The sequence below is a fragment of the Heloderma suspectum genome, chromosome 5 (assembly GCF_057233095.1).
Source record: "Heloderma suspectum isolate Gila_16-S chromosome 5, 16-S_ref, whole genome shotgun sequence".
In the NCBI taxonomy this organism is placed as follows: Eukaryota; Metazoa; Chordata; class Lepidosauria; order Squamata; family Helodermatidae; genus Heloderma; species Heloderma suspectum.
In genome coordinates this window covers 155,191,274-155,218,967 of record NC_139462.1, presented here as the reverse complement: position 1 = coordinate 155,218,967, position 27,694 = coordinate 155,191,274, and the positions used below count along the sequence as shown (strand labels likewise).

The 27,694-nt window shown below is 45.2% G+C and overlaps 1 protein-coding gene across 2 annotated transcripts in view; it reads left to right on the top strand.

Moving 5' to 3' along the window:
• Positions 1-8,706, top strand: part of NPSR1 (neuropeptide S receptor 1) — a 111,951-nt gene extending 103,245 nt beyond the window's left edge. Inside the window, exons 8-9 of one of the 2 annotated variants that reach the window (XM_084860401.1) lie at positions 4,753-4,933; positions 7,341-8,706. In XM_084860401.1, coding sequence (XP_084716527.1) covers positions 4,753-4,933; positions 7,341-7,428 — 269 coding nt within the window. In that variant the 3' untranslated portion in view covers positions 7,429-8,706. Of the gene's footprint in view, positions 1-4,752; positions 4,943-7,340 lie in introns of both variants that reach the window. The other variant, XM_084860399.1, reaches the window with a different exon arrangement.
• The last annotated feature ends 18,988 nt before the right edge of the window (positions 8,707-27,694 follow it).

The following is a 27,694-nucleotide window of genomic DNA, read 5'->3' as shown; positions in this document are numbered from 1 at the left end:
TACCTGTGGTTTTAAAAGCTAGGATTGTTATGTCAAAAAAATCCCAACAGTGACGGACTGGGAGCTGTGAGATCTGGGTTCTAGTCCCCACTTGGCCATGGAAGCTCACTGGGTGACTTTGGGCCAGTCACAGACTCTCAGCCCAACCTACCTCACAGGGTTGTTGTTGTGAGGATACAACAGAGAGGAGGAGGAGAATGTAAGCCGCCTTGGGTTCCTTGAAAGAGGAAAAAAGGCGGGATATAAATGCAATAATAATAATAATAATATTTGTGAGAAGCAGAAGGGGAACCATGTTATTGGCCACCAGGAAAGTATGATTACTGTATACTGGGAAGTTGGACACAATCAGCTTTCTATATCTCCCAGTGTAGCAACTGCAGATTAGTTTACACAAGCAGCAGTTAAAGTGAGAAAAAGTGTTCCTGGTCTATAACCTTTCAGAATTCAGGTAGGGGATAGCACAAATGAGCGGTCATCCATATAAAAAACTTACTGCACATAAAAAAAAAACTAACACAAAAGACCAGTAGGCTAGCAGTCTGCTCCTGACATCTAGTGTTATATATGCAGAACTGCTGTGGTTTGTATGCTTCCCCCCTCTAAAATATGTGATTCCCCCACCTGCAGTCCGAAGAGAACTGGTTTACTATCATATCTACCATTTGCGTGAACCAAGCTTCACTCTCTGCAGGTGTCCTCCTTCTGCACTTAAAATGAAAAGAAACAGAAAGGTGAAAGGTGGAAAGATGCTACTACTGACTGTCATTTGGGACAGCATCATGATGGATTCCAATTGGTTTGGCCTCGTGTGCTGTAGATGAGCCATTTACTCACATAGCTGATATCTCCTTCTACTGCAGCAATGAAAACAACTTCCTATGTCAATATGCTCATAGATTTTCTTACCATCAAAACAATCAAGTCTTGTCCTATCCACAGTATATTTTTCTCAAATAATAAATATGTGCTTATTTTTCTGGGTAGTGAGATCATTTTTTCCCCAAGACTCTGAAATCTCTAATGTTTTTCAAAACCATCTATGTAGCAACCAAAGAGAAGCAGTGCCGAAGGGGCACCACTGAGCAGATATGAGGCTTCTTCACACAGAGCTTTTACCTTGCTATTACGACTGGTCACTCACGGAAGTGTGCGGGCCCTTTAGATGATGTTGTCAACCTCCAGGGCATCTCCTGCACTAAATGACCTTTATTCCATTTTTTGAAAGATCGGAGATAATGAGCTATCAAATTACCACGCTTGAGTTCCCTTGTGAAGAAGGAAAAGCTGCAACAAGAGGAGCTAGACCACAGCGCCATCTAATGGCTGTATAATGAAACATGGAAGACTCAGATAACGGGGGAAAGGAGGGGGAAGGGGGGGAGGATGCATGTGTAAAGGGAGTCCGTCATGATCCTGCATTTAAAACAGAAGTGGAAAGCCCCATTTTAAATACAGGAGTTTAGGTTGGTGTAGAGATGCTCATGTTGGCAGCTCCCCCCACCCCATGCCATCATGTTTCAAATCACTTGTTGTTTTGCTATTTACTGATCTATTTTAAACACTTCTACATCACCATTCTGCCAGGGCATCACACTTAGGTCAAGTCACGGAAGTTCATAAAAGTAACAAAAATCATGATTACAAAATCAATTTTAACCCCCCCGCTCAAACAGCAGATTGAAAAACAATTTAAAATAAAAGTGCTTCAGCTAAAAGACATAGGCACAATTTCAAACAGCAAGACAATAGGCTCAAGAGAAGCATCAGTATAAGAGCCCACGATGTCTATTTTATACTGAGACAGACCACTGATCCATCTAACCCAGTACTGTTGACACTGACTGGCAGTGGCTCTCCAGGGTTTCAGCAGGGAAGAGTCTTTCCCAGTCCTACCTAGAGATGTGGGGGTTGAATCTGCAATCTTCTGTCATCAAAGCATGTGCTCTTCTAATGAGTTATGGCCCTTCCTTACCTATGGCCCTTTCTTAAAACAGCATAGTGCTCAGCATAATGCGGAGACGCGCGCGCGCACACACACACACACACCCTATTCCAAAAGGAGATTTAAATGGAAGCCAGTGTTCCTGTTGGTATACTGAGGCCAGGCAGTGTAAAGCTATATATTGGTCACATATTGATGAAGAAACAATGTACTTCACACAGCTACACAGTAGCAAAATGGTCACACCATGGATGCATTTCTTTCCGTTCTACAATTCCAGATTAAACCAAACCAATGTGTGTCACTCCCAGTGCATAGCGGAAGCCTTGTGAAACCAATGCCTACCTGCGTATCATCTTAACTGAATGCGCTAGTTGAATTAGGGAGCATAAATACTGTAAAGCTCATGGTTCTTCAGCCAACAACCTGGGTGTGTCTGTACTCAGGCATTTGTTTTCCAAGATAAATATTGCCAGGCTTGCTAGTTAAGATGAACTTATATTAATCAAAATCCTGCACATTTTTAACTGTTGTGAGATGCTTTTTATATCAGTTGGGCTGTAATGATATTATAGACACTCACCTAGCAGCAAGTCCCATTGAATTCAGTGGGATTTCCTTCTGATGAGACATGCCTAGGGACTGCATGGTTAACCAATTACTCAGTTTAAGACAAGCTCAGCAAAAACTTTAACTGGTCATTGCCTTAGGCCAAAATCCTAAACACTCGTACTAGGGGGTACGTCCCATTGAATCCCTTGGGACTTAGTTCTGAGCAAACAGAACAGGCTGCTGATTTCACATTTTGAAATGGTTTTGATTTACCCTCCAAAACTATTTCCAAATCCAAGCATTTTGGTTTACCTGGCTGGAAAAACACACACCATGAAAATGCATGTTTTGTTGTGGCAGCATTTGTCGCAAGTGGCAGGGTCCTTGGCACATGCTCTGTAGCAAAATTGGTGGGTCAGTAAAGTGCCATTTAATATTTTAGGTGAGGCTCCATGATCTGTCACCACGCCACTTGCTGCTTCCCATTGGTTAGAGCGCAACATTCCACCACACTTGCTGTTCTAACCATTGGCTAGAGTACAGCATCATGAAGCATCATATTCTTCCAGACACTATGCCCTAATGCTTTGTCTCATGCCCCTTCCTAATCCCCGCCCCTCAACAGGCAGTTGATATGGAGAGTCTTTGGATGCCTTCCCACCCACTAGTAAGCACAGTGCTCCTCTGTCTGCCAAAGGAAAAAAAAAAAAAGGCAATGTAGTGGTTGTGTGCCCACCTTGTTGCATTGATTTAAAAAGGTAAAGGTGTCCCCAACCAGTCATGTCCAACTCTAGGGTGCGGTGCTCATCCCCGTTTCTAAGCCGAAGAGCCAGTGCTGTCCAAAGACGCTTCCGTGGTCATGTGGCCGGCATGACTGAACACCGAGGTGCACGGAACGCTGCTACCTTTCCCGCCGAGGCGGTACCTATTTATCTACTTGCAATTTCTTGCTTTCGAACTGCTAGGTTGGCAGAAGCTGGGACGGAAGACAGGAGCTCACTCCGTCACGCAGCACTCGGGTCTCGAACTGCTGACCTGCCGACCTTCCAGTCTGCAGTTCAGCGTCTTAACCACTAAGCCACCGTGGCCCCTTAACTGGTCCTTAACCCCTTAACCCCTGCATTGATTTACCAGGAAGCTAATTTCTAAGGGTTGGATCCAGAGTTTGTCATACTTAAAGCAGACCCATTGAAACAAATAGGACTTAAGTTAATTATGACCAATTTGCATTCCATTTATTTTAATGGGCATACTAGGTATGACTAAATCTGGATGTAGGGTTGGTGTTTCCTGGAAGATTTCCCTCAAAGTCCTTATGAGCTTTCCTCTGTTCCTTTTTATCCGCCTACCCCCAGGCCTACCCCCTGCTGGCCAAGCTCTTTCATTTTCTTTTCTCTTATTTAAACTTTAATATTCATTTGCTGTAGGGGCTACCAAAGACGAAGCTGAAGAATCCCAGGATTAGGTGTTGGAAAAAATATTGATTTGATTAGGCTGGCTGTAAATGCACAGGGGGGCACATTAAAAAGTCCTCCCTGGCATTTGATAATGATTTAATTGGATATGCATTTGTGTTTAATGTGATTATATCACTGTTGTTAAATGTTCTGTTTGCCTGGATTCGTCTGGAGGGATTGGTAAATTGATATTAAAAGGGTTGTGCACACCACGCTTTTTCTTCTTAAAGAGTCTCTTTGCAGATGGGATGCACAAATGAGGCAGTTACAGTTGCTGCTCCTGTTTGCCAAAGAACCTTGGGGGATTTGCCACAAATGGATTATGCAAAAAGAGAAGCTTAGCTAGTTCCTTACAGCTACCTCCATAAGCAGATGTAGGAATGCCTTTGAGGTTTTCAGCATAGAACAAAAGTCCTTTCAGCATTTAATAATTGTAATCCATTAAAAGAGGCTTTGTTACAGGTTAAAAACAAATCTCATCCTTAAAACAACAACACCTTTGTGTATTTGTATGGATGGCTTCTTTCTTATACATACATACACCAAGAGCATGTATGTCTGTGCAGAGTTAGGCATGTGTAAGCCCATTGAAATCAGCAGGTTTGGGCAGATCTCGCTCTGTCTAGGATCAGGCTGCAAACACTTACAGGAGCTTCTTCAGATTTAATTGCAGTTCCCCTTTTAGTGAGAAAGGGGGAACTTGCAAGAGCTGCCAAGGCGATGTTGCTAAGATCTCCCGGAGTAACTTATCCCATTAAACCTGAACACATTTCAGAGGTCTTCCTCAATTTCTTGCAGCATTTGTGCTCTGCTGGAGTCCGTACTTTCTCTTTGATATCCTGGACAACTTCAACATCCTCCCCGACACCAAAGAACGCTCCTATGCAGCAGCGATTATTCAGAACCTGCCTGCTTTAAACAGCGCCATCAACCCCATCATATATTGCATCTTCAGCAACACCCTTTGTCATGCTTTCAGGTACCAGATGTTTCTATCCCCCAGCCCAAAGGCATTTAAATAGGCAACATCCCATCAAATAAGAGCCTGGCTTCACATTGCATTCACCAGGTGAGTATGCCTGTTGAGAATTCTGCTGAGCACGTGTGAGAAAAGGCAGTGCAGCAGGACAGAAGACACAGACAAGCAGAGAAAACTTTAGAGGGAATAAAAAATATCACAGTGAAGGTAGAGCTGTGTATTGCTCCTGCAGTAGGCCTCTTAATTTAGAGGTGCCAAGATAGTAATAAATCAGATCCAGGTTTACTTACAAGGAGTACTTTATTGAGTAACTTACAGCACACAGGCATACCCAATGGTTGGATCAGACAGCTTCTCTGAACCCAGAGCCAAGGGATAAAATGGGTTTTATACCATACCTGTCAGCAGTGAGGCAGCATGACAGCAGCAAGCATTAATTAGCGTTCATCTGCAACTTTCCCAGCATAGACTAACAGTGCTTGTTCAGAAGGGAAACAATCAGCACTTTCCCAGCACAGCCGCCTGTAACTCAGCAAAAACATAGCCTCACTTCTCAGGCACATCCTAGGCCCTGATAAGATACTAGCCTTTGTTAGCATAGAATGTGCTGAGGCTGCGCTATCGACCTTTGACTCATCTCACATGCTCAGAGGCCCACTAGCAAGGAAATTGCACCAATAATGAACCTAAGCAAAGCATTATGGATCTCTAGGCCCCTCAAAAACTACAGGTGACTTGGTTACACTCCTGGGGCCATTACAAGAATTTGGAAAGAGAGAAAACAGGGGCATGTGTTTTGTTTTATATGGAACAGTATTCAGTAATGTGAGACCCTCCTCACCTGCAGTCTGAAGTAGTACAACCCAGATAAGTCCCACGCATTTCAATGGGCCTACTCTAAGTAGGACTAACATTGGATATAGCCCAGAGAGCCAGTCTGATGTAGTGGTTAAAGTGTTGGACTGGAACTCAGAAGATCCAGGTTCTAGTCGCCACTCTGCCATGAAGCTCACCGGGTGACATTTGGTCCAGTCACCAATCCTCAGCCTAACCTACTTCACAAGGTTGTTGTGAGGTTAAAATGGAGAGGAGGAGGATCATGTATGCTGCCTTGGGTTCCTTGGAGGAAAGGCGGGTTATAAATGTAACAAATAAATAATAAATAAACCCTGTGTAACCATAAACTTATTTTCATGGCACAACCCTATACATGTCTACTCAGAAGCAAGTCCCACTGAGTTCAATGGGGGCTTACTCCCTGGTAAATGGGCATAGGATTTCAGCCTTAAAACCTTTCAGTACTGGCAATTGCCCCACCTTGACTCAGAGAAGTTTCCAGAAAGTTGTTCCTGCCTGATAATTATGGCAGTTTCTCTTTATCTCACGTCACCATGAATTGTGGGCTGTTGCTGTGTATTTACATATCTCCACCATTGTGAGGGAAGTCAATGTTATTATTTTTTACATTAGTTTGATAGAGATCAGTTTGCGCCCTCCTGCCTCAACCCAAGGCATGGGAAGGGCCTGATCTATACGCAGAGGCCTCTGGGAACTGGCCAGTGATGTCATCAACTCAGGATGAGGTACAGAGGCCTCTACACAGGCTCTAGCCTATGCAATAGGCATCAGGCCCTCTACATAGTTTCCAGTGAATTACTGTTGTTTGTGTGGAGTGTGTCTGAGACATGCTGTCTGAACCAATAGCCTTGAATGCTGATAAGGAGCAACAAACTTCTATCAGAATGGTGAAGATCTTCTTTTAGTATGTTTCATGTGTAAGTGTGCCATGCTGAAATTAACGGTATGGATTTCCTGGGCCTTTAAAAGTAACCTATTTGGGCTTTACTTTGAATCCTTTGTCACTTTCAAGAAACATCAAGGAAAGTAGGATTGCTAGGCTTTCAGAGTAGCAATCCCAGCACTCAAATATGTCAGTCTTCCCCAATCTGGTGCCCTCCCCATGTGTCAGACTGCAACTCCCATCATACCCAGACAACATGGCCATTGGAGGGCACCAAGTTAGGGAAGGCTGCACTAAGCATGGAGCATGTTTCCTACAAGGATTCATCTCTATATTGCAGGCCTCTATTGTACAACTGATGACCCACCATGAATGGCAATGCACTGAAGGCTGGATAAACCTCTCCCTGGGACTGCATGAACAGGAGACTTGTCAAGCACCTCACAGGTCTCAGTTATATCTGGTAGGTCACCTGCTCTGTGGTGACCCACCAGCCCTACAGTGCAGATGTGCTATTCTGTGACCCCATTAATTTCTAAGGAATGACATCTGTTTAGGTGCAAGTGTGATGGACATAGATGGCTGTGTGTGTGTGTGAATGGATGTATGGAACAAGTGCCCACCACCCCTATACTGTGGATTAATTTTAATATTTTTGTTTTCTAGGCAAAGAAGATCAGGAAATTTGGGGACTTTCAGAGAAAGAACAGAAGGGCAGGAGATGCAGGTGTTGTCCAAGCCAGAATATATTTAAAGACCACATGTGACTACAAAGACCGCATTGATTCCGAAGGATGAAAGTAAAAACCTTGTGCAAAATCGATGTATTCTGGGAGGTAGGAATGGAAAAATCATTCGCTGTACACTCTTGTGGCCAATCTGCATTCCAGGCAGGAGCTGAACGTTTGAGGTGTCTCCCCCGTCAGCAGCTTCCCTTTGCTCTTCGGACACATTTATAATATTGATTCATGAGCATATCTCAGGGTAAATAGTGTTTATCCAGATGAGAACGTTCTATTTTTAAAGGTGATACCAAATTTCTACATGGTACCATACAGTTCATAAAATATATGCTGTCACCTAAATGATAAAGATGGTTTGTGTGATGAGGTTGGGATGGAGTATAAGAGCCTTCCCCAATCTCATGCCTTCTAGATGTTTTGAACTTCAACTCCCATCAGCCCCAACCATCATGGCCAATGGTCAGGAATGCTGGGACTTGTAGTTCAAAAACAGCTGGAGGGCACCAGGCTGGGGGAAGCTGTGGTATATGAAAGGCCTTTCCTTTCCAGACATGGATCCTCTGGTCCCAGCTCATGTAAAAATAGTTTAAATCACTGCCACAGCCCTTTGCCTATTTATAGATAGATCATATTTGCAGATACATTTCACCAGAAAGCTTCCAAAACAGGTCACAGAAGGTAAGTCTGCTGGATGTCTACCCATGCAAGTATCATTGGGTTGGGGGAGAAAGACCCAGCTGGAGTTAGCAATTAGGAAAAGAACCAAAGCAGTTCTGATGACTTAACAGATGCTGACAGTTTGGCACAGTGAGAACATGGCATTTATATCTTCACCGTGCCCCTCCCTTGGCAGGTGCAGAACAAGAGGGGTTAATTCCAATTCCTGACTCGAGCAGGAGGGCTGTTATTTTAGCCCAAACAAGTTTATAACAATGGGACTGACTACATAACTGGGTAATTGCTTTTAGGTGGGTCCTCTAAGGTATTAAGAAAGGTTGACTTCCTTCTGAACATAGAACATCTTACCGCCAGTATTATTCTTTGGAGGTTATATTTAGAGCTTGAAAGATGATTAAGTGAAGGGGGGGGGGAGAGGAAAGATTGGAATGAATGAACTAAATTCCTAGTTGGTGTAAAAAGTGGAATTGCCCATGGAAAACTGTATCTTTACAGAAGCCATGGATCTAGTCTAAATAGTTAAGAAACATGTATATAATATTCCAAAGCATGTGTAATTGCAGAAGATTACTTGCTTAAACCTATTGAAATCAGTGGACTTTAGCTTGCTTAACTCTGTGTTGGATTGTGATCATTTTCTTTTATATCTATGTTCTTAATGATAGTTTTACATGCGCTGTTAGTGCTCTGAATAATATTACCTCTGACTTTTTGTCTTCAAGGGCCAAACTACATATTATGTACAGTTACATGTTTTCTTTCCCTTTTGGTATTTTTTTTTAAATGAAAAGCAGGAGCAAAAAAGTAGTGGGGGAAGTGGCTACTTATGTCTTTCTCTTCCTGTTGTTTGTCCACTCAAAATCTCCCCCCCCCCCGATGCTTTCCCATCCTCAAGAAAACAAGTCTGGTACCCCATTTCTTTTCCCTCTTGGGTGTGAAAGCAGATGTGGGGAGCAATTTTATGTAGACAAAAGGCAGGAAGGAAAAGGCCTCTCTCCCTTCTACCCTTCCACTTTCAATGGCTGCGACTTTCTTTAAGATGAAAAGATGTGCAACTGCGTGTAATGTGCAGTTTGGTTCTGGGCAGTTCCCTCAAATGGACATATTCATTTAAATAATAATGCATTTTAACCTTTTAGTTTGTTGGTGCTCTAGTTTCTTTCAACAAAGCCCTTAAACTTACCAGGAGGCACGCCAAGGGGCTTTCTAGAATAAGTTAGGATAAGTAGGTGCTTACATGCTTCATGGACTTAATATGGAACTCAGCCTTCTGTATGGTCACAGCCGTAAAGTGGTAACTCCAAAGACTTTCCTAGCTAGGGGTGGAAGGGAGAGGGGAGAGAGAGAGTTGCTCCTTCCTGCTGTATATTAAAACACTGTCCTAAAAATCTAAGAGGGAGGGGAATAGACTTTTTGGCAAGATGGACAGAGGAAATGAAGGGTAGAGAGGGAGATTTGGAAGAGTGTTGTGACAGAACATAGAGCAACTCGTTTTCCTATAGGGCCACTTTAAGAGGGAAGGTCAAGGATGAAAGCCTGCACCACTTGTGACCTAACTGGCTGGATGCAGCCCACCAGCCCAGGATTTTTTAGAATATTTTATTTATTTATTTATTTATTTATTAAATTTATTAATCGCCCATCTGGCTGGTCACCCAGCCACTCTGGGCAATGTACAAAGCATATAATAAAACAGTTTAAAACAATAAAATTCTACAATAAAAACATTTTTTAAAATACCCTAACCCACCCCAAATGCCTGCCTGAACAACCACGTATTTAATGCATGGCAGAAGCTCATTAAAGAGAGGGCATGGCAGAGTTCCCTAGGAAGGGAGTTCCACAGAGTGGGGGCCACCACAGAAAAGGCCCTCTCCTTCGTCCCCACCAGTCTAGCTGTCCTGGCTGATGGGACAGAGAGAAGGCCATCCGAGGCTGATCTTGTTAAGTGGCCTGTCTGGTGTGGCTAGAGGCGCTCCTTGAGATAGGCTGGGCCAGAACCATATAGGGTTTTAAAGGTCAAAACCAACACCTTGAATTTGGCCCGGAAAACAACTGGTAACCAGTGCCACTCCTTCAGCACTGGAGTGATGTGATCTTGCCGGCAGCTGCCTTTAATCAGGCGAGCCGCCGTGTTCTGTACCAGCTGCAGCTTCCGAACCGTCTTCAAGGATAACCCCACATAGAGTGCATTACAGTAGTCTAAACGAGAGGAGACCAAGGCATGTACTAGCGATGGGAGCAGATGGTCGGAAGGAAGGGGCGCAGCCGCCGTATCAGATAGAGTTGATACAGCGCTGTCCGGCTCACAGCTGACACCTGAGCCGCCATGGACAGCTGGGAGTCCAAAATGACCCCCAGGCTGCGGACCTGGTCTTTCAAGGGTAGCCATACCCCATTCAACACCAGGTCAACATTCCCTAGCCTCCTCTTGTCTCCCACCAAAAGTACCTCGGTCTTGTCAGGGTTCAGCTTCAGCTTATTCCTCCCCATCCAGCCACTCACCGTCTCCAGACGGATTCTACGGCCAACCTTGGTGAAGATTTGAATGAAAGGTAGAGCTGCGTGTCATCCGCATATTGATGACACTGCACCCCAAACCTCCTGACGATAGCCCCCAGGGGCTTCACATAGATGTTAAATAGCATCGGGGAGAGGATGGAACCTTGTAGCACCCCACAAGTGAGCAGCCATGGGTCCGAAACCTCCTCTCCCAGTGCTACCCTCTGGTACCTGCTGGAGAGGAAGGACTGGAACCACCGCAATACGGTGTCTCCAATGCCCAACCCCTCCAGGCGGTCCAGGAGGATACTGTGGTCAACGGTATGAAAAGCCGCTGAGAGGTCGAGGAGAACAAGAAAGGAGCATTCACCCCTATCCAGAGCCCTCCTCATATCATCCACCAAGGCAACCAAGGCCGTTTCTGTCCCATGCCCAGACCTGAAGCCCGACTGAAATGGGTCTAGATAATCGGTTTCTTCCAAGTGTGCCTTCAGCTGCATTGCCACCACCCACTCAATCACCTTGCCCAAAAATGGCAGATTCGAGACTGGCAAAAGTTGCTCAGAACTTGGGGATCCAAGGAGGGCTTCTTTAAGAGCAGTCTTATCACTGCCTCATTGAGGGCTGATGGCATCACTCCCTCCTCAAGGGAGGCATTCACCACCGCCCTGATCCCGTCACCCAGTCTCTCTCTGCAGCCCATAATGAGCCAAGATGGGCAAGGATCAAGTAAGCAGGTGGTCGGCCTTACAGATGAAAGCACCTTGTCCACTTCATCAGAAGTAAGAAGCTGGAACCGATCCCACAAAAGCGGTTTGCCACAGGCTGCCTCTTGCTCACTAACTGTATCCACAGCACACTGAGTAACACTCCTAATCCGATCAATTTTATCTGCAAAGTGCCTTGCCAAGGCCTCACAGGAGGCCTTGGAATGCTCCAGTGGTTCCGGAGCCACTGGACTGACCAGGCTCCAGACCACTTGGAACAGCCTCCTGGGACAGCACTCTGCAGATGCGATACAGGCAGCATAATATTCCTTTTTTGCTGCCTTCACCGCCACATAATAGGCTGAATATACAACTCTAGCCCGTGTCTGATCGCCTTTGGAGCGAGACTTCCGCCACCGGCGCTCTAGCCGTCTCACCTCCTGTTTCAGAGCTCGTAACTGCGGATTGAACAATGGTGCAGTCCAAGCCATGTTCAGGGGGAGAGGGCATTTCGGAGCCACCTGATCTAATGCCCCAGTGATTGCGGCATTACAGCCACCCACTAGGGTCTCGACGTTGGCGTGCTCCAGAGAATCCCCAAGCGCGTTCAGGAATCCATTTGGATCCATAAGATGCCTGGGGCAGACCATTTTAATGGGTCCTCTACCCCTGCAGAGGGGATGTGGAACCGAGAAGTCCAATGTTACCAGATAGTGATCTGACCATGACAAGGGGGTGGTGGATATACCCCCGACTTCCAGATCACCCCCCGCTTCTCCAGAAACAAACACAAGGTCTAGCGCATGACTGGCTACATGGGTGGGCCCACTTAGAATAGGGTGCAGCTCCCAGGAAGCCATGGTCTCCATGAAGTCCCGAGGTGCTCCTGTGAGGATGGCCTCTGAATGTACATTGAAGTCCCCCAACACCAACAAGTTAGAGGACTGCACAGGCACATCAGAGACCACCTCAAGCACCTCGGCCAAGGAGGCAGTCGTGCAGCGGGATGGACGGTACACAAACAGAATCCCCAGACTGCCCTTTGGGCCCAAGCTCCAGTACATGCACTCAGCAACCTTGGTCTCCCGGAGAGGGGGTCTGGTGAAGACCAAGGACTCTCGGTAGATAACAGCCACTCCCCCTCCCCGATCCCCAGCCCTCGGCTGCCGTGCATACGAAAATCCGGCTGGACACATGGCTGCAAGAGTTGGAGCAGTGGCCTCAGCCAGCCAGGTCTCCGTATGCAACCAGACACACAATGTGCAGTTCCAGGGGGAAATATGCGCAGTCCCAAAAGAACATTTGTGCAGTACAAAAATTCATGTCATGCAAAAATGGTATTGTGTTAGCTGATGTGAAAAGTGACTGATAAGAATGTGAAATGGAAAGTGAGTAGCCCGGCTCCCTTAGAATGCAATACCCTGATCAAGTCTGCCTATTTCTCCTCCCCCTGCCAGACACACTGCCACTGCTGCTCCCCGCAGTGCTCACCAATGTTTCAAAGAGGAAGGGAATCCTTCTAGAATGCGGGGGCCCTTTTCCTGATACGTCACATGAAGTTGTCAATTTTATGAGAAGGGCAGCGATGCCAGAAAATATCCAATCTGACATTCTTAACAGGGAACGTGTTGGGCCAAAGCTACACAAAACATTGACAACTGACAGTATCGTCACAGCACAGCAGCCAGTCTGGTCCCCAGTATGTGTAGCTTCAACATAACACTCTTCTGTAGAAGTACTGTCAAATTCCCAGTCTGGGGGAATTTGTCCCACTCGGTGTAGGCTTTTAAATATCATGGCTACAGAATCGGACTCAAAGAGTGCTTATCAGTGGGATCTTCTCAAACTGGGGAGAGGTAATGGGCGGGGTACCACAGGGCTCAGTCCTGGGCCCAGTGCTCTTCATTTTTATTAATGACTTGGAGGAGGAGGTGCAGGGAATGCTGATCAGATCTGCAGATGACACAAAATTGGGCAGGATAGCTAATACCTTGGAAGACAGAAACAAAATTCAAAGTGATCTTGATAGACTGGAGCACTGGGCAGAAAACAACAGGATAGGGATGTATGAATCCCTTACCTGGCTCCGCGCCGGGCAATCCGTGGTGCGGGGGAGGTGCTCCGTCCCTACCCCCGGAATCCTCCCCGGCCGGCTCTGCTCCATGGCAACTCTGTGGAGCCGCCGGCCAGGGTTGCCCGCAGCCGGATATCTGGCCGCTGGGCTGCACAGGGACGCAAATGGCAGCTGCTGTAGCCGCCACCATTTGCGTCCGTGTCTTTAGCCGTGATAGGCTACATAAATATATACATAGCCTATCATGGCTAAAGACATGGACGCAAATGGCAGCAGCTATGCCATTTGCATCCCTGCCCTGAGCCGTGATAGGCTACGTAGATACTTACGTAGCCTATCACGGCTTGCCAGGGACGCAAATGGCGGCTGCCGTAGCTGCTGCCATTTGCGACTGCAGCCCGGCAATGGCTGGAGCCACCGGAGCTGCTGCTGCTGCCGCTGCCGCCAGAGCCGCAGCCAGGTAGGCTCCGTTTTGCAGGGCTTTCGTGGGGTGGTGGGGCGGGTTGCTCCGTTCTGCCATGGATTCCGGGGGGCCGAATTCACTGGAATTCGGCCTCCCTGGGATCTGTGGTGGAATTCTCTAACATCCCTACAACAGAATGAAATTTAATAGGGATAAATGCCAAGTTCTGCACCTAGGAAAAAGAAACCAAATACACAGTTACAAGATGGGGGAGACTTGGCTCAACAACACTACAAGCGAGAAGGATCTTGGAATTGTTGTCGATCACAAGCTGAATAGGAGCCATGTGATGTGGCTGCAAAAAAGGCAAATGCTCTTTTGGGCTGCATTAATAGAAACATAGCTTCCAAATCCCAGGAAGTACTAGTTCCCCTCTACTCAGCACTGGTTAGGCTTCATCTGGAGTACTGTGTCCAGTTCTGGGCACCGCACTTTAAGAAGGATGCAGACAAGCTGGAGAGGGTTCAGAGGAGGGCAACGAAGATGATCAGGGGACTGGAAACAAAGCCTTATTAAGAGAGACTAAAAGAACTGGGTGTGTTTAGCCTTGAGAAGAAAAGACTGAGGGGAGATAGGATAGCGCTCTTCAAGTACTTGAAAGGTTGTCACAGAGAGGAAGGCCAGGATTTCTTCTCGATCATCCCGAAGTGCAGGACACAGAATAATGGGCTCAAGTTACAGGAAGCCAGATTCCCGCTGAACATCAGGTAAAACATCCTGACTGTTAGAGCAATATGCAATGGAACCAATTCCGTATGGAGGTGGTGGGCTCTCCCACACTGGAGGCATTCAAGACGAGGCTGGACAGCCATCTGTCAGGGATGCTCTGACTTGGATTTCTGCATTGAGCCGGGGGATGGACTTGATGGTCTTATAGGCCCCTTCCAATCCTACTATTTATGATTCTATGAATTTGTCTCTAAGCAGTAAAGCACATTCACACACATAAGAGTCTGGGAGGAAACCACTGGCGGAACAATTTCCCCCTCCCTCCTGCAGCCACCTGCATGCCCCCCTTATCTGCTCTGAAGGGTTGGAGGACCCTCTTGAGCAGAGCTGGGGCACGCTCAGGGAGCTGCAGGGGGAGGAGAGGATAGGGAAGTCCTGTCATGCAAGTGGAAGTCTTGTTGCATGAGCAGACTCCTGCTTGTGCAAGGATTGGGTCCAATCCGAGAAGCATGCATTTTTCACTGTGTGCATGAATTACAATTACATATTACAGTGTCGTTTCAAATTTCCCTTTTAAAAAAGCCCACTCCCAACCATCTATGGTGGCCCACCAAAGGCCCAGTCAACCCAGCAATAGACTGCAGCTGGGAACCGGGGGCTTGTCAAACCGTAACACATGGCTGCTGGGCAGTGGTCTACTCGATGAGTCACAAGGCCGGCCAGTGACATGCCAGCAAATGTTCTCACAAGTTCCACTTTCTCTTCTATTTCACTTCTAAGTTGTCAACTGGTGGGAAGGGGGCAGGGAAGGAGGCAGCACTCTGGGGGACAGATTTGGCCCAGATGTTTCCAGTTTTTTACTCCTAACCTAGCACTTTAGACATGGTTTAAATGAACTTCTTTGGGAAGTCCTGTCCCACAGTTTTAAAGAATCTTTTTCAAAAATTCAGTTTTGAAAACTATGGATGATACCATAATACATTATCATCCAAAGGCTATTCTTCCTACCGACACTGAGATTTTCTCCTTTTTTGCCTCTGATGTTACATTATAAAGCACACTGATGCCACTTGGAGCTTGGGTCCTGTTTATAAAACTGTTCCTGCCATGGCTGGTACTTCAACGCACAGAACAAATGCACGCTATGTTGTTTTCACTAAATCCAGTCCAGGCTTTTGTCGAAATGCTTTGCAAAGCTCCCAGTAGGAACAGATGTTTAAGTCACCATATTGACCCTGAATATAAGAATCATGATTCTATAAACCTACATCCTACATATAGTCAAACAACTTGTTATGTTTCTAAATAAAATAATATACTTAGGATGGGGTGTGCTACTTATTGCACCAGGCAAATATTATGTTTTGGTTACGTTTATACCCTGCCTTTTCCTCCTAGGAGCCCAAGGTGGGGCACATGATTCTCCTCCTCCTCCTCTCTATTTTATCCTCACGACAACCCTGTGAGGTAGGTTAGGTTGAGAGTCAGTGACTGGCCCAAAGTCACACAGTGAGCTTCATGGCCAAGTGGGGACTGGAACCTGGATCTCCTGAGTCCCAGTCCAACACTCTAACCACTACATCACGCTGGCTCTACAAAGCGGGTAGGCATATTGCCATTGTACTTGATTACACATAGCAAAGCAAGCTACTGACATGCTGGAAAACATTCACTGATTACATGTAGCAAAGCAAGCTAATGACCTGCCGGAAAACATTCATTGGGGAAGACGATCATATAGCACAAAGCCACCAGTGCAGTTTTCTACAGGCTGCATCTGTTATATCCCTCTATTCGCTGCTTCCCCAGCAAGAGCACATCCATAGGAAAGGCATCAAACCATACTTGCTCTGGTTCAGTGACGGAGACTTCCACAGCCACCCATATCCTTTCAGACAAATGCTCCTTTTATTCCAGGCAGTTCCATCACTCTTGCATATGCATAAGAAGAGACCCTGCATAGCTCCAAGCCCCATATCTATTAGGTACCTAGCTGGTCTCTATTCCCTTAATCCCTGCCCTGTGGGCTGCTTCATCAAAGCTTAAGGCAAGGAACATGGATGGCCCTGTCTTTTGCCAAGGAGATGCAAGGAACTTTGGCAGCCTCCTTTTTTGGCCTGTCCTGCCAGTTGGTCACTGCCCCATCCTTCCTTTCTCTCTCCCCTCCCCACCAGACCTGAACGTCCGCTTCAAGTTCCCTTTGGCACTCCCCCTACCCTTGTGCTAAGGCCTGTCTTGCTCCACACATGTGATTGGCTGGGAATCCCATGGTGCCGGCTGATGATGTCACATCTGGGTGCCAGAGGCTCCAGTTAAATGAGAAAGATTTCTCGCAGCAACATGGGCCCACAAGTCAGCGAGGGATCCAGGAGATTGGTGTCACATTCTGAAAAGTCTAGTATTCACTGACGATGTTCTTGCAGAAATAATATGGAAGTGTGATGGCAAACAAACAAACTAAAGGGTTAAAAACACGTACCAAGAAAGTTGTCAGTCTAAATTCAGTAAAAATAAATAAATAAATCATATGATTGATCTTTTCAAGAGACAGGCTGTGCTCAGATGCAATCAGGGTTCCAGATCATACTGGCTTGTTGTTTACGAGCAGTGTGCTCATGCATGCTGCCCAACTGCTCCCACTTGGCTCCTCCTGCAAGTGGGTGCAGCTAAACAACCCACGGGCCCTCCATCCGTGGTTTGTTTATTGTGACATCAGAACCAGGGTTTCTGGATCGTCTCTCCCCCAAACAAACTGGAGTCGTAAGCCAACAGCAAACTATGGCTTATGACTTTGGCTTGTTTGGGGAGAGACAAACCAGAATCCCCAGTTCAGATATCATGATAAATCAATCACGGATGGAGGGTCCATGGTTTGTTTGGCCACTCTCGATTGCCAGAGGAGCCAAGCGGGTGCAATCGGGCAAGGTTCACATTTACACTGCTTGTTACTGATAAACCAGGGTTCTGGGGAATCCTGGATTATTATGACATTCAAGCACAGCCTCAATTTCTCCGTAGCCATCTAATACTATAGTAATAATTCCAAGTAGAAGACTCATCGAGTATGTATAGCATATCCACCAACTGTGGATTGGCACACCCCATTTATTTATTTATTTAATCGCTCATATGGCTGGTCACCCAGCCACTCTGGGCGATGTACAGCAGTACAAACACAATCCAAAACAGTAAATTTAAACATTAAAACACCATTTTCTAAAAATACTGTAACCCACCCCAGATGCCTGCCTGAACAACTAAGTTTTCAATGCGTGGCGCTCATTAAAGAGGGGGCATGGCAGAGTTCCCTAGGGAGGGAGTTCCACAGAGTGGGGGCCACCACAGAGAAGGCTCTCTCCCTTGTCCTTACCAGCCTAGCTGTCCTGGCTGATGGGACAGAGAGAAGGCCATCTGAGGCTGATCTTGTTGAGCAACCTGTCTGGTGTTGCTGGAGGCTCTCCTTGAGATAGGCTGGGTTGGAACCGTATAGGGTTTTAAAGGTCAAAACCAATTTCTGAAAGTGATGTGGACATTCTGTTGAAATAGAGCTAGAATATGTAATCCATGCTCCTTCCAGTGGCCACTGGGAACACAGGGAGGGGGTCAGAGACTCACATGTCATGGTCTTGATCCATATGGTGAGTAGTATTCCACATTATAGTCAGGGCAGGAATGTGTTGCCATGGAGGAGGCCATTTCTGGTGGCAACCCCATGTCAACTGTAATGTGTGAGACATCTCTTAGAATTCCCGTTCAGAATTTCTCAGGGAAACCCCTTTCCTTAATGTTTTCATACTTAAAAGCAAATGCCTTTAAAACAAATGACTTTGGCTGCCAGGCAAGTTATTTTAACATCAGTATTAATAACTCCATCATAAAGCCCCACCCAATCTTTTCCAAATTTGTACTCCCTCTTGTTTTGCTGGATATTGTTTGATCGATTTTTAATCTGCTTTTTATTTCTCATGCCATAATTACATCTGTGTAAGGTGAAATTGGTTGAAATTGTCTGTATGCCTTTTAAAATTTTAAATAAATAAATAAACCCTTTTCCAGCTATTTTGTCATCTGCAAAATAAACATACACAATCCAAGACTGCATAATCTGCCCAATATTTCCCTGGTACAAAACAAAACTCTAAACAAAGCAAGCTACATCAAACACAAACAACATAAAAGCCCTGTTTATGAAAATAGAAATGGTAATTGTTTTTGTTTTTTTGTTACTAATGAAATAAAATGTCTTCTATAAGTAAAAAATAGACAGGCATATAGCTGTTTATAATGGATGATGTCAATTCTTGCTTATATAAGCAGACATTTTAGACCATTCATTATTTGTGACTTATTTATAGTGTAACGTCCCTATTAATAGAAGAGATTGTTGTGTTTTCTTTAAGTACATGAAAATTATTCTATATAACACTTTATTTTTAGAGTAGCAAGTCAGGTGGATGGTTCATCTCATTTGGATCTCCTCTTTGACTGAACATGACATTTGAATAAGGGTCTTGTTGAGGCAAAAAGGCGGGATATAGGTGGGCCCTCGCTCATGTAAAGAGATCCTGCAGGACTTAGATTGACAGTCCTCTCTGCCAATGGAATAGGTAGCGCTTGTGGACCACTGAGAGCGCTAGGATTTGAAACAAACCTGCTTTCATGGTGAGGGCCAAACTACACGTGACACTCGGTCATGTGTAGTTTTCCCATGACATTTTCTTCTTTTATAAAATGGGGTTCCAGAAGTTCTATCAGTAGCAGGAAGAAGTGCCAGGGGATGGGTTATCACTACTGTTGCTGTAGAGGCCTGCCAATCTGATAATCCTCAAGAAAGTCTTGGCATGAGTGAGAGGCTACAGATGGCTGTATCTTTCCCTACACACGAGCAAAAGAAGTTTGGGGGTGAGATATTTAGTGAGAAAACTGGCAGCAGCGAAAACACTAAAAAGCCGCTCCATCTTTGCTGGTCTTCCACTGCCCTGTGTACCATTTACTGTGTACAGTTCTAGTAGTCTCACTTCAGACAGAATATTGTAGAGCTGGTAAAAGTACAGAAAAGGGAAGCCAACATGAACAAAGGGCTGGAGCACTTTCCCTGTGAGAAGGGGCTCATGTTTGGGAACTTTTTAGAGGAGGCAGATGGAGGTTTATAAAATAGCGCATGGTATAGAAAAGGGGATAGATGTTTTTTCTGTCTCTCTTCCTCTCAAAATAATATTTATTTATTATTACATTTCTATAACCCTCAATAGTCAAAGCTCTCTGGGCAGCTTACAAAGATTAAAAACATTGAAAATACAGTATACAGAGATTTAAAACCATTTACCTGAAAAACACACCAACAGACAATATACACAAGAGAACGTGTATGTAAAACAACTTCAAACAAGCAATCTCAAGCAAACAACCATAAGCATAAGACAATCCAGGATCGATTAAAACTTATCATATGTGGCCAAATGCCTGGGAGAAGAGGAAGATCATAACCTGGTGCCGAAAAGATGCTGGCGCCAGGTGGGCCTCATTGGGGAAATCTTTCCATAATTGGGGAGCCACCATGGAGTGGTGTTTGTTGCCCTCCCTTGTTGCTGTCGTCTGAGCTTCTCTTGGAGTAGGCAGCCGGAGGAGGACCTTAGATGTTGAGTGCAGTGTACAGGTAAGTTATATTGGGAGAGGTGCTCCATCAGATATTGTGGTCCCAATCTGTGTAAGGCTTTATAGGTTAAAACCAGCACCTTGAATCGGGCCTGGAAACATACAGGCAGCCGCTATAAGTGGGCCAGAGTTGGTCTTATATGTTCAGACCTTTTGGTCTCTGTCATCAATCTGGCTGCTGCATTTTGCATGAGCTGCAGCTTCTGAACCATCTTCAAAGGCAGCCCCACATAAAGTGCATTGCAGTAATCTAACTTGAAGATTACCAGAGCATAGACAACTGAAGCCAGGTTATCCCTGTCCGGATAGGGGCGTAGCTGGGCCACCAACTGAAGTTGGTAGAAGGCACTCCGTGCCACTGAGGCCACCTGAGCCTCAAGTGACAAAGATGGCTCAAGGAGAACCCTCAAGCTATGAAGTTGCTCCTTCAGGGGGAGTGCAACCCCATCCAGAACAGGTTGAGCACCCTCCATCCGGTCAGAAGAACCACCCACCAACAGCATCTCAGTCTTGTCTGGACTGAGTTCCAGTTTATTTTAGCCCGCATCCAGTCCATTGTCACAGATAGGCACTGATTTAGCACATCCACAGCTTCACCTGAAGAAGATGAATAGGAGAAATAGAGCTGCGTGTCATCAGCTTACTAATGACAACACACTCAAAAACTCCGGATGACCACACTCAACAGTTTCATGTAGATGTTAAATCGCATGGGCAACAAAACCAACCCCTGTGGAACCCCATACTGGAGAATCCACAGGGCCGAGCAATATTCCTCAACAACCACCTTCTGGAGCCGACCATCCAAGTAGAACAAAACCACTGCAAACCAATACTAGAACTTGGATTCACCCACTGGAATGGATTGACAGTAGGAGGGACAGAGTGTTGTTCCATGGTAGAGCATATAGTTTGCATGCAGAGGATCCCAGCTTCAATCCCCAACATCTCTAGGTAGGGCTAGGAAAGACTCCTGCCTGAAATCCTGGAGAACCACTACCAGTCAGTGTTGACAATACTGGACTAGGTAGACCAATGATCTGTCTCAGTATAAGGCAGCTTCCTATGTTTCTAGATTCAAGCCACACAAAACTAAGTCCTTCCTCACACAACATAGTGATGGCCTTTAGTTTTAAAGGGGGATTAGTTAAGTTAATGGATAGGCCAATCAATGGCTATTAATCATAACAGTAAAATGTCCATATTCAGAGGAAGTACGCCAAGACTTTGAGGCGAAACAGTGGCGTCCTGCTTGTGGGCTTCTTAGAGGAATCTGGTTGGCCACTGTGAAAACAAGATGGCAAACTAAGTAGGCCTTTGGTCCGATCCAAGCATTGCTGGTCTTATGTTCTTGTGCAGATAGCAGCCTCTGTGGCTGCCTTTCGTAAAAGCAGAAAACATTGCATAAAAAGATCTCTATGACTGAACAACACCTACAGTTTGGCTTTAAGAATTTCAGGTTACTTGGAGCTGAGGAGAGGAGTACTTGGGGTTTTGTTTGTTTGTTGTAAAGAAAGACTGCGTAATGAGGAAAATATACTGCTGGATGAGCCTGCTGTTTGAACTTTGGTAAAAAGAAGAAGTTCTTTATGACTGCATTAATAAGAAATTATCAACTAGTGGATTACCATTCAAAGGCATAGCTATATTGCCGTCCCCATGTCATTGCCACACAAAACACTTCTGAAACTCAACAGTCCTGCACACCTGACAAGCTTGAGGGTTTCTTCTGCCATTAAGCTTTTGAATTATAAATTCACAGAGCTGGGCCTGAACTCATACATAAAGTGGTGGTTGAGTTTATGTCGTCACTGTACTATTATAGATTTAAATAAAATACCCTCCTTTCCATTCCTACAACCCCTATGGTACCCTATATCCCTAGAATATAGGATACCCTATAAATGTAGGGTTGGATCCAGATTTATGCTGGATCAACTGCACTGATAGAAGTAGACTTCCTCATGGTCTCCTTCCCAGAGCAGCCCCTCTAGCCCCCTGACAGAGAGTCAGAAGACCCTCCTGAACGGGGTGAGCTGTGAGTTGGATGAGCAAATAGACACATAACCTTGGCTGGGGAAGTTGTAGCCTAGGGAGTTGTAGCCTAACACATCTGGAGGGCAGCAGGTTGGGGAAGGCGGATTTAGATGTTGAAAGTGCCAGAGTTAGCACAGGCTGAGTGTGCACATGGTTCATAGACTCCCAGTTCAAGTTATCTTCAGTTTGTATAGAAATATCAGGATCTGTGTTTTAAATACTCTCAGGATGGGGAAAACATACCCCCCCCCCAGTAACAAATAACTGTCCTTTACATGATTACTGAACAATTCACTGAGAGGGTATTAAGAGAGAATCAAACATCCAAGGCGAAACATACCTCCATATTTATAAACCTGCTCAGTTGTGAAAAATTATTTGATCTATCACAAAGCTTTAAATATGCTTTTAATGCCTAAAAAATAATTCCAACTAATTAATCTGGTGCTTTTAACAGTGTCTCCCCCCACCCCTTGGTCCCACAACCATTATGCCCTAGTATAAATAGTGTTGTCAGATGCTCAACCTCTCTAGTTGAAGAGGGTTTTGCAGCCCATCCGACCGCTTCAGAATTGGAAAAAGGTCACTAAAAATACAAAAATATTCATTAGCCTCATATACTCCTCATCATGTCTGAGCTTATGAAAATTTAAAGATCACAGCTACAAGCCATTTGTTTAAATCAGTGAATGGCTGTATATTCCAACATAACTTCTGAATTGGTGTGATGAATATTTCCCCCAAAAGTCTTTGTATCTTGCAAGACTCCAGCATATAACAGGCTACCTTGAAAATATTTATCCAAAATAAAGAGCCATTGGTCTTCTACATTTCTCTTCTACATTGCTAAACTCCCCTAAGCTATGATTTTTATAAAGCTTAATTTTTATGAATATGGTTTATTTCATAAAATATTAAAATGTATTATATTATATACAAACATTACAAAGTTGAATCAGTTTGATTCTAACAGAGGCATTCTAGCAGAATCATTCATGATGCTTTGACTTTTGACTGAACTTTTCACTGACCTAGGAGCCAGCTATGGGAAAGAAGAAATTTTCCCAGCTGACCTCAGGAAAGGTCAGCAGGTTTTTCAGATAAGAAAGCTGGGGAAAGGAAGGATAACTGCTTACTAAACAACTGTATATGTTCAGGTTATGATGCAAATAAGTGAACTTAAAAAATTGTAAATAATGAACAGGACCGATGAAAGAGAACCAGGTGGTATCCTGTTTGGGGAACTTAAGGAAGTATGTCTCAGAAAAGCTGACAAAATATGAAGTAAATATATCACTCCAAAACCATAGCTGAGAACTTTGGGGGAAAAATAACTAATTGTTAGAGAAATTCTTGTTTTGTGAGAAACATACATCAGCAGTTCAGAAGAAATCATTTAAATATGAGAGGTAAAATACAGGGACTTCAGGACCAAACATTGGTTCACACAGGATGCTACACCTGTCCTCAGGAGGACAATGGCACTAGTTTTGCTGTACTCTGTTTTGCTACCAGCTCAGAAATGTAATTGGGTAAGGTGCGTTAACCTTTAAAAAGGCAATGCTCCTAGAACTAAACTAAAATGCTTCTAAAAGGTGTTACGGTTGTAACAATGATGTATTTTTTTGTATTTATTCAATGCTCTTATATCAAATGTAGGGATGTGCGAACCCACCTCCATCCAGGATCGGCAGGTGCCCGCTGAAGCACTACCCCCGCTCAAGCCCCTCCGGACTTGCACTCAAGCCCCCACAAGCTCGGTGAGCCACCCACACTCACCCTGGGCCCTGTCTGCGAGCACCCAGCATTTTGCTGAGGGATTGTTGTTGTTGTTTTACGAAAAAAAGACCTAATTAAAAATGCACACATTTAAATGCGTGCACATTTGGGCTGGGAAAGCTTGGTCTACGCAGTATTAGAGGCATTGTGCCCCAATGGCCAGCACTCGTGGACAGATCCAAGTGAGTGGGGAAGTATCCGGGAGGGCATGAGCAGGGGCGAGTGAGGCCAGGGGCTCGGTGGGCATGGTCCTGGGAAGCAGGCGGGAGGGGGAGCCTGACGGACTCCCGGACCCAGTCGGGCGTCCGTGCCATCCCTAATCAAATGTGAATAATTTAGAAACTGCTTAAGATTTTGAAGTAAAAGATAAAAAGACACATCTGATCCCACAGTCTTCTATTTTTAAAAAACCCTACTTGTTCATACCAGGAATGTTGTAAAGCCAGAGATTCCTTGGTGCCACTTTGGGAATATGGCATAGGATATGTTACTTGCTGGTCGATGATCAAGCTAAATACAAAAATCCGAGATCATAATATCACTAGGCAAGGACAAATCTGTCACAGCAGCTCCTTAGGTTGGGTAGACACACATACACACACACTCCTATACATTGCATAACCAAAGTACATATCCACATACACAGGGATAACTGGAGTTCCCTGCTCTGGATGGGGTTACACTACCCCTGAAGGAACAAACGCACAGTCTGGAGGTGCTCATTGGTCCAGCACTGTCACTGGAGGCTAGGAGTGCGTTCTACTAGCTTTGGCGGTAAGACACCCATGGTCATTCCTGGACAGGGATAGCTTGACCACTCTGGTCCACACATTGGTGACCTCAAAACTGAATGACTGTGGGGCTTCCCTTAAGGTTGACTCAGAAGCTGCAGTTGGTGCAGAATTCAGCAGCCAGGTTAGTAACAGGAGCAGCTTATCGCCAGCATATTACACCCATGCTGAGGGAACTTCACTGGCTGCCTATATACTGCCGGGCTGGGTTTAAGGTTTGGGTTCTTGTTTACGAAACCCTAAAGAACTCAGGACCAGGATACTTGAGAGATTGACTGATCCCCTACAGGCCAGCTCAGTTGCTATGCTTATCAGGAGATGCCCAGCTGATGATGCCCAAGGTTGCGAGGGTTCGGTCCCTCTTGGCTTCGATTAGGGCCTTTAGTGTCACAGGCCCATGCTCTAGAACTCCCTGTCACTAAAAACACACTTTTCCCAACAGGCATCCCTAGGAATGTTCACCGCTTAGAAATGTATTTAATGTAAACAACTAATCTATATCACTAAATAAATACATACGCAAAGGGATCACAGTAGGTTTGTCTGTGTTGTAATAGAGTCAAACGGCAACCATGTGGCCCCCAGCACAACCTCAAACCCTTGCCCTTATTACACACCTCAGCTCCTTTTCCTCATGTAGGCCAATATGCAAGAAAAGGGCTGTTATCCCCGTCCTCCCACGATGAGCAGCAACACAGGCTCTGCCCGAGTTCTTGTCGTATGTACTCCAGCTTCCTGCTCTCACTTTTCTGTGCTTTGCAGTGAATGGAGGAGCTCCATATAAGAGAAGGGCTCTGCCCAAGCCTCCGTATACTGTTTGCTGTGGGGAGGAAGTGGTGAAAGAGTCTTTTGCCTATATCTCAACTAATGTGGGAGTGGATCAGTGAGTGGAGCCCAAGACTCTAGCCATTCAGCCCTTATTCAGTTCAAGATATGGCTTCTATTAAAAAAGAAAAAGAAAAAAAAAAGAGTTACCTGCTGGCCAGGGGTTATTCTAGGTTTAGTCTTGCTTACAGGAGACCCATTGACTTCAGTGCAGCTACTAGGAAGTATGACTAAATCTGGAACCAACTCCAGGACTGTGCTGTTTCCATATGAATGGGTTGTATCCAAAGTTAGTCCTAGTTAGAGTACAACCACTGAAATGAATGAGATTTACAGTAGAGTGAAATGACATACAATCCAGTATTTCGGCCAAGGGCATCCCAGTCATAGCTATTTACTGAGCTAGGATGAACACAGAAACATAGGAAGCTGCCTTATACTGAGCCAGACAATTGATCCACCTAGCCCAGTATTGTCCACACTGACTGGCAGCAATGGTTCTCCAGGGTTTCAGGCAGGAGTTTTTCCAGCTCTGTCTAGAGATGTTGGGGATTGAATCTGGGGCCTTCTGCATGCAAACATGAGTCCTACCACTGCCCCCCCCTGCCCATATTCCCAGGGTAGGGTAGGGTACCCTTGATGCCCTTGATATTTTTAAAAAACCCTATATGTTAATACCAGGAATGTTGTAAAGCCAGAGATTCCTTGGTGCCACTTTGGGAATATGGCATAGGATATGTTACTTGCTGATCAATGATCAAGCTAAATACAACCCTGTGAGGTAGGTTGGGCTGAGAGCCTGTGACTGTCTCAGAGTCACCCAGTCAGCTTCCATGGCTGAATGGGACTAGAACCCGGATCTCCTGACTCCCAGTCCAACACTCTAACCACTACACTACACTGCTTCAATTAAATAAACCTATTCCTCTACCAAGACCCATCTTTCTCTCTAGCTGTCATTAAATTATGAAAGAACAAAAGTGGCCTGTCTTTGACAGTTTTCATTCACTGTTTGATTAAAGTGGTACCGAGTACAATTCCATGCTGGGTTGGCTTTCTTAACTAAAAGAATCCACTCTTTGCCCTGTGTTTCAGATAAATATTGTTACTGCAACTAACAGGATGTTTCCTCTACATTCCTCCACCCCTGCAACAGGGTCAAGGGCAAATTTGCAGTCTGTTAGTGGATGTGTTAGAATGGGGGTATGTGGGGCAAGCATTATTTGGAAACAACACTGCACGACTGGGGAGTGAAACTAGAGCTAATGTGATCATGGATGGTTTGAGCAGCTAGAGGGCATCTCTACACCAGCCTAAAATCCTGCATTAAAAATGGGGCTTCCTGCTTCTGTTGTAAATGCAGGATCACGACAGATTCCCTTTACATGTGCTTCCTTCCCCCGCCCCTTTTCCCCCTTATATGAGTCGTCCATATATTTCATTGGTCTAGATCCTCTTATTGTGGTTTTTTCTCTTTTCACAAAGGAACTGAAGCGTAAGTCAAGTGCTGTAATTTGATAGCTCATTATCTCCAATTTTTTAATGGAATAAAGGCTGGCTGGGTGACCAGAGTGGCCACCCACCCTGGTCACCCACCCACTGGTCACCCACCCAGAGTGGCTGGGTGACCAGTCAGATAGGCGATTAATAAATTTAATAAATAAATTTAATAAATTTAATAAATAAATAAAGGTCATTTAGTGCAGGAGAAGCCCCGGAGGTTCATGATGTCATCTAAAGGACCCACAAATTTCCATGAGTAACCAATCACAATAGGAGGATAACAGCTCCATGTTAAGAAGCTCATAACGGTCCTCCTAGCACTACAACAGGGATATCCAAACTTTTTGGAGCCATGGGCACATTTGGATTTCTAATCGTGGCCCAGTGAGAGGGCCAGTCGATTAATCCATGACACAGTTATGGGGAACCTTGATGAGCCCTGTGGGAGCTGGAAACTCACATTTCTTTTAATGCTCAAGAGTGGCCCCAACATAGCATTACTACTGGAGCAGGGCTGGGCAACCTGGTGCCCTCCAGCTGTTTTAGACTACATCTTCTCATAAGTCCAGCATGGCCAGTGGTCAATGAACATGG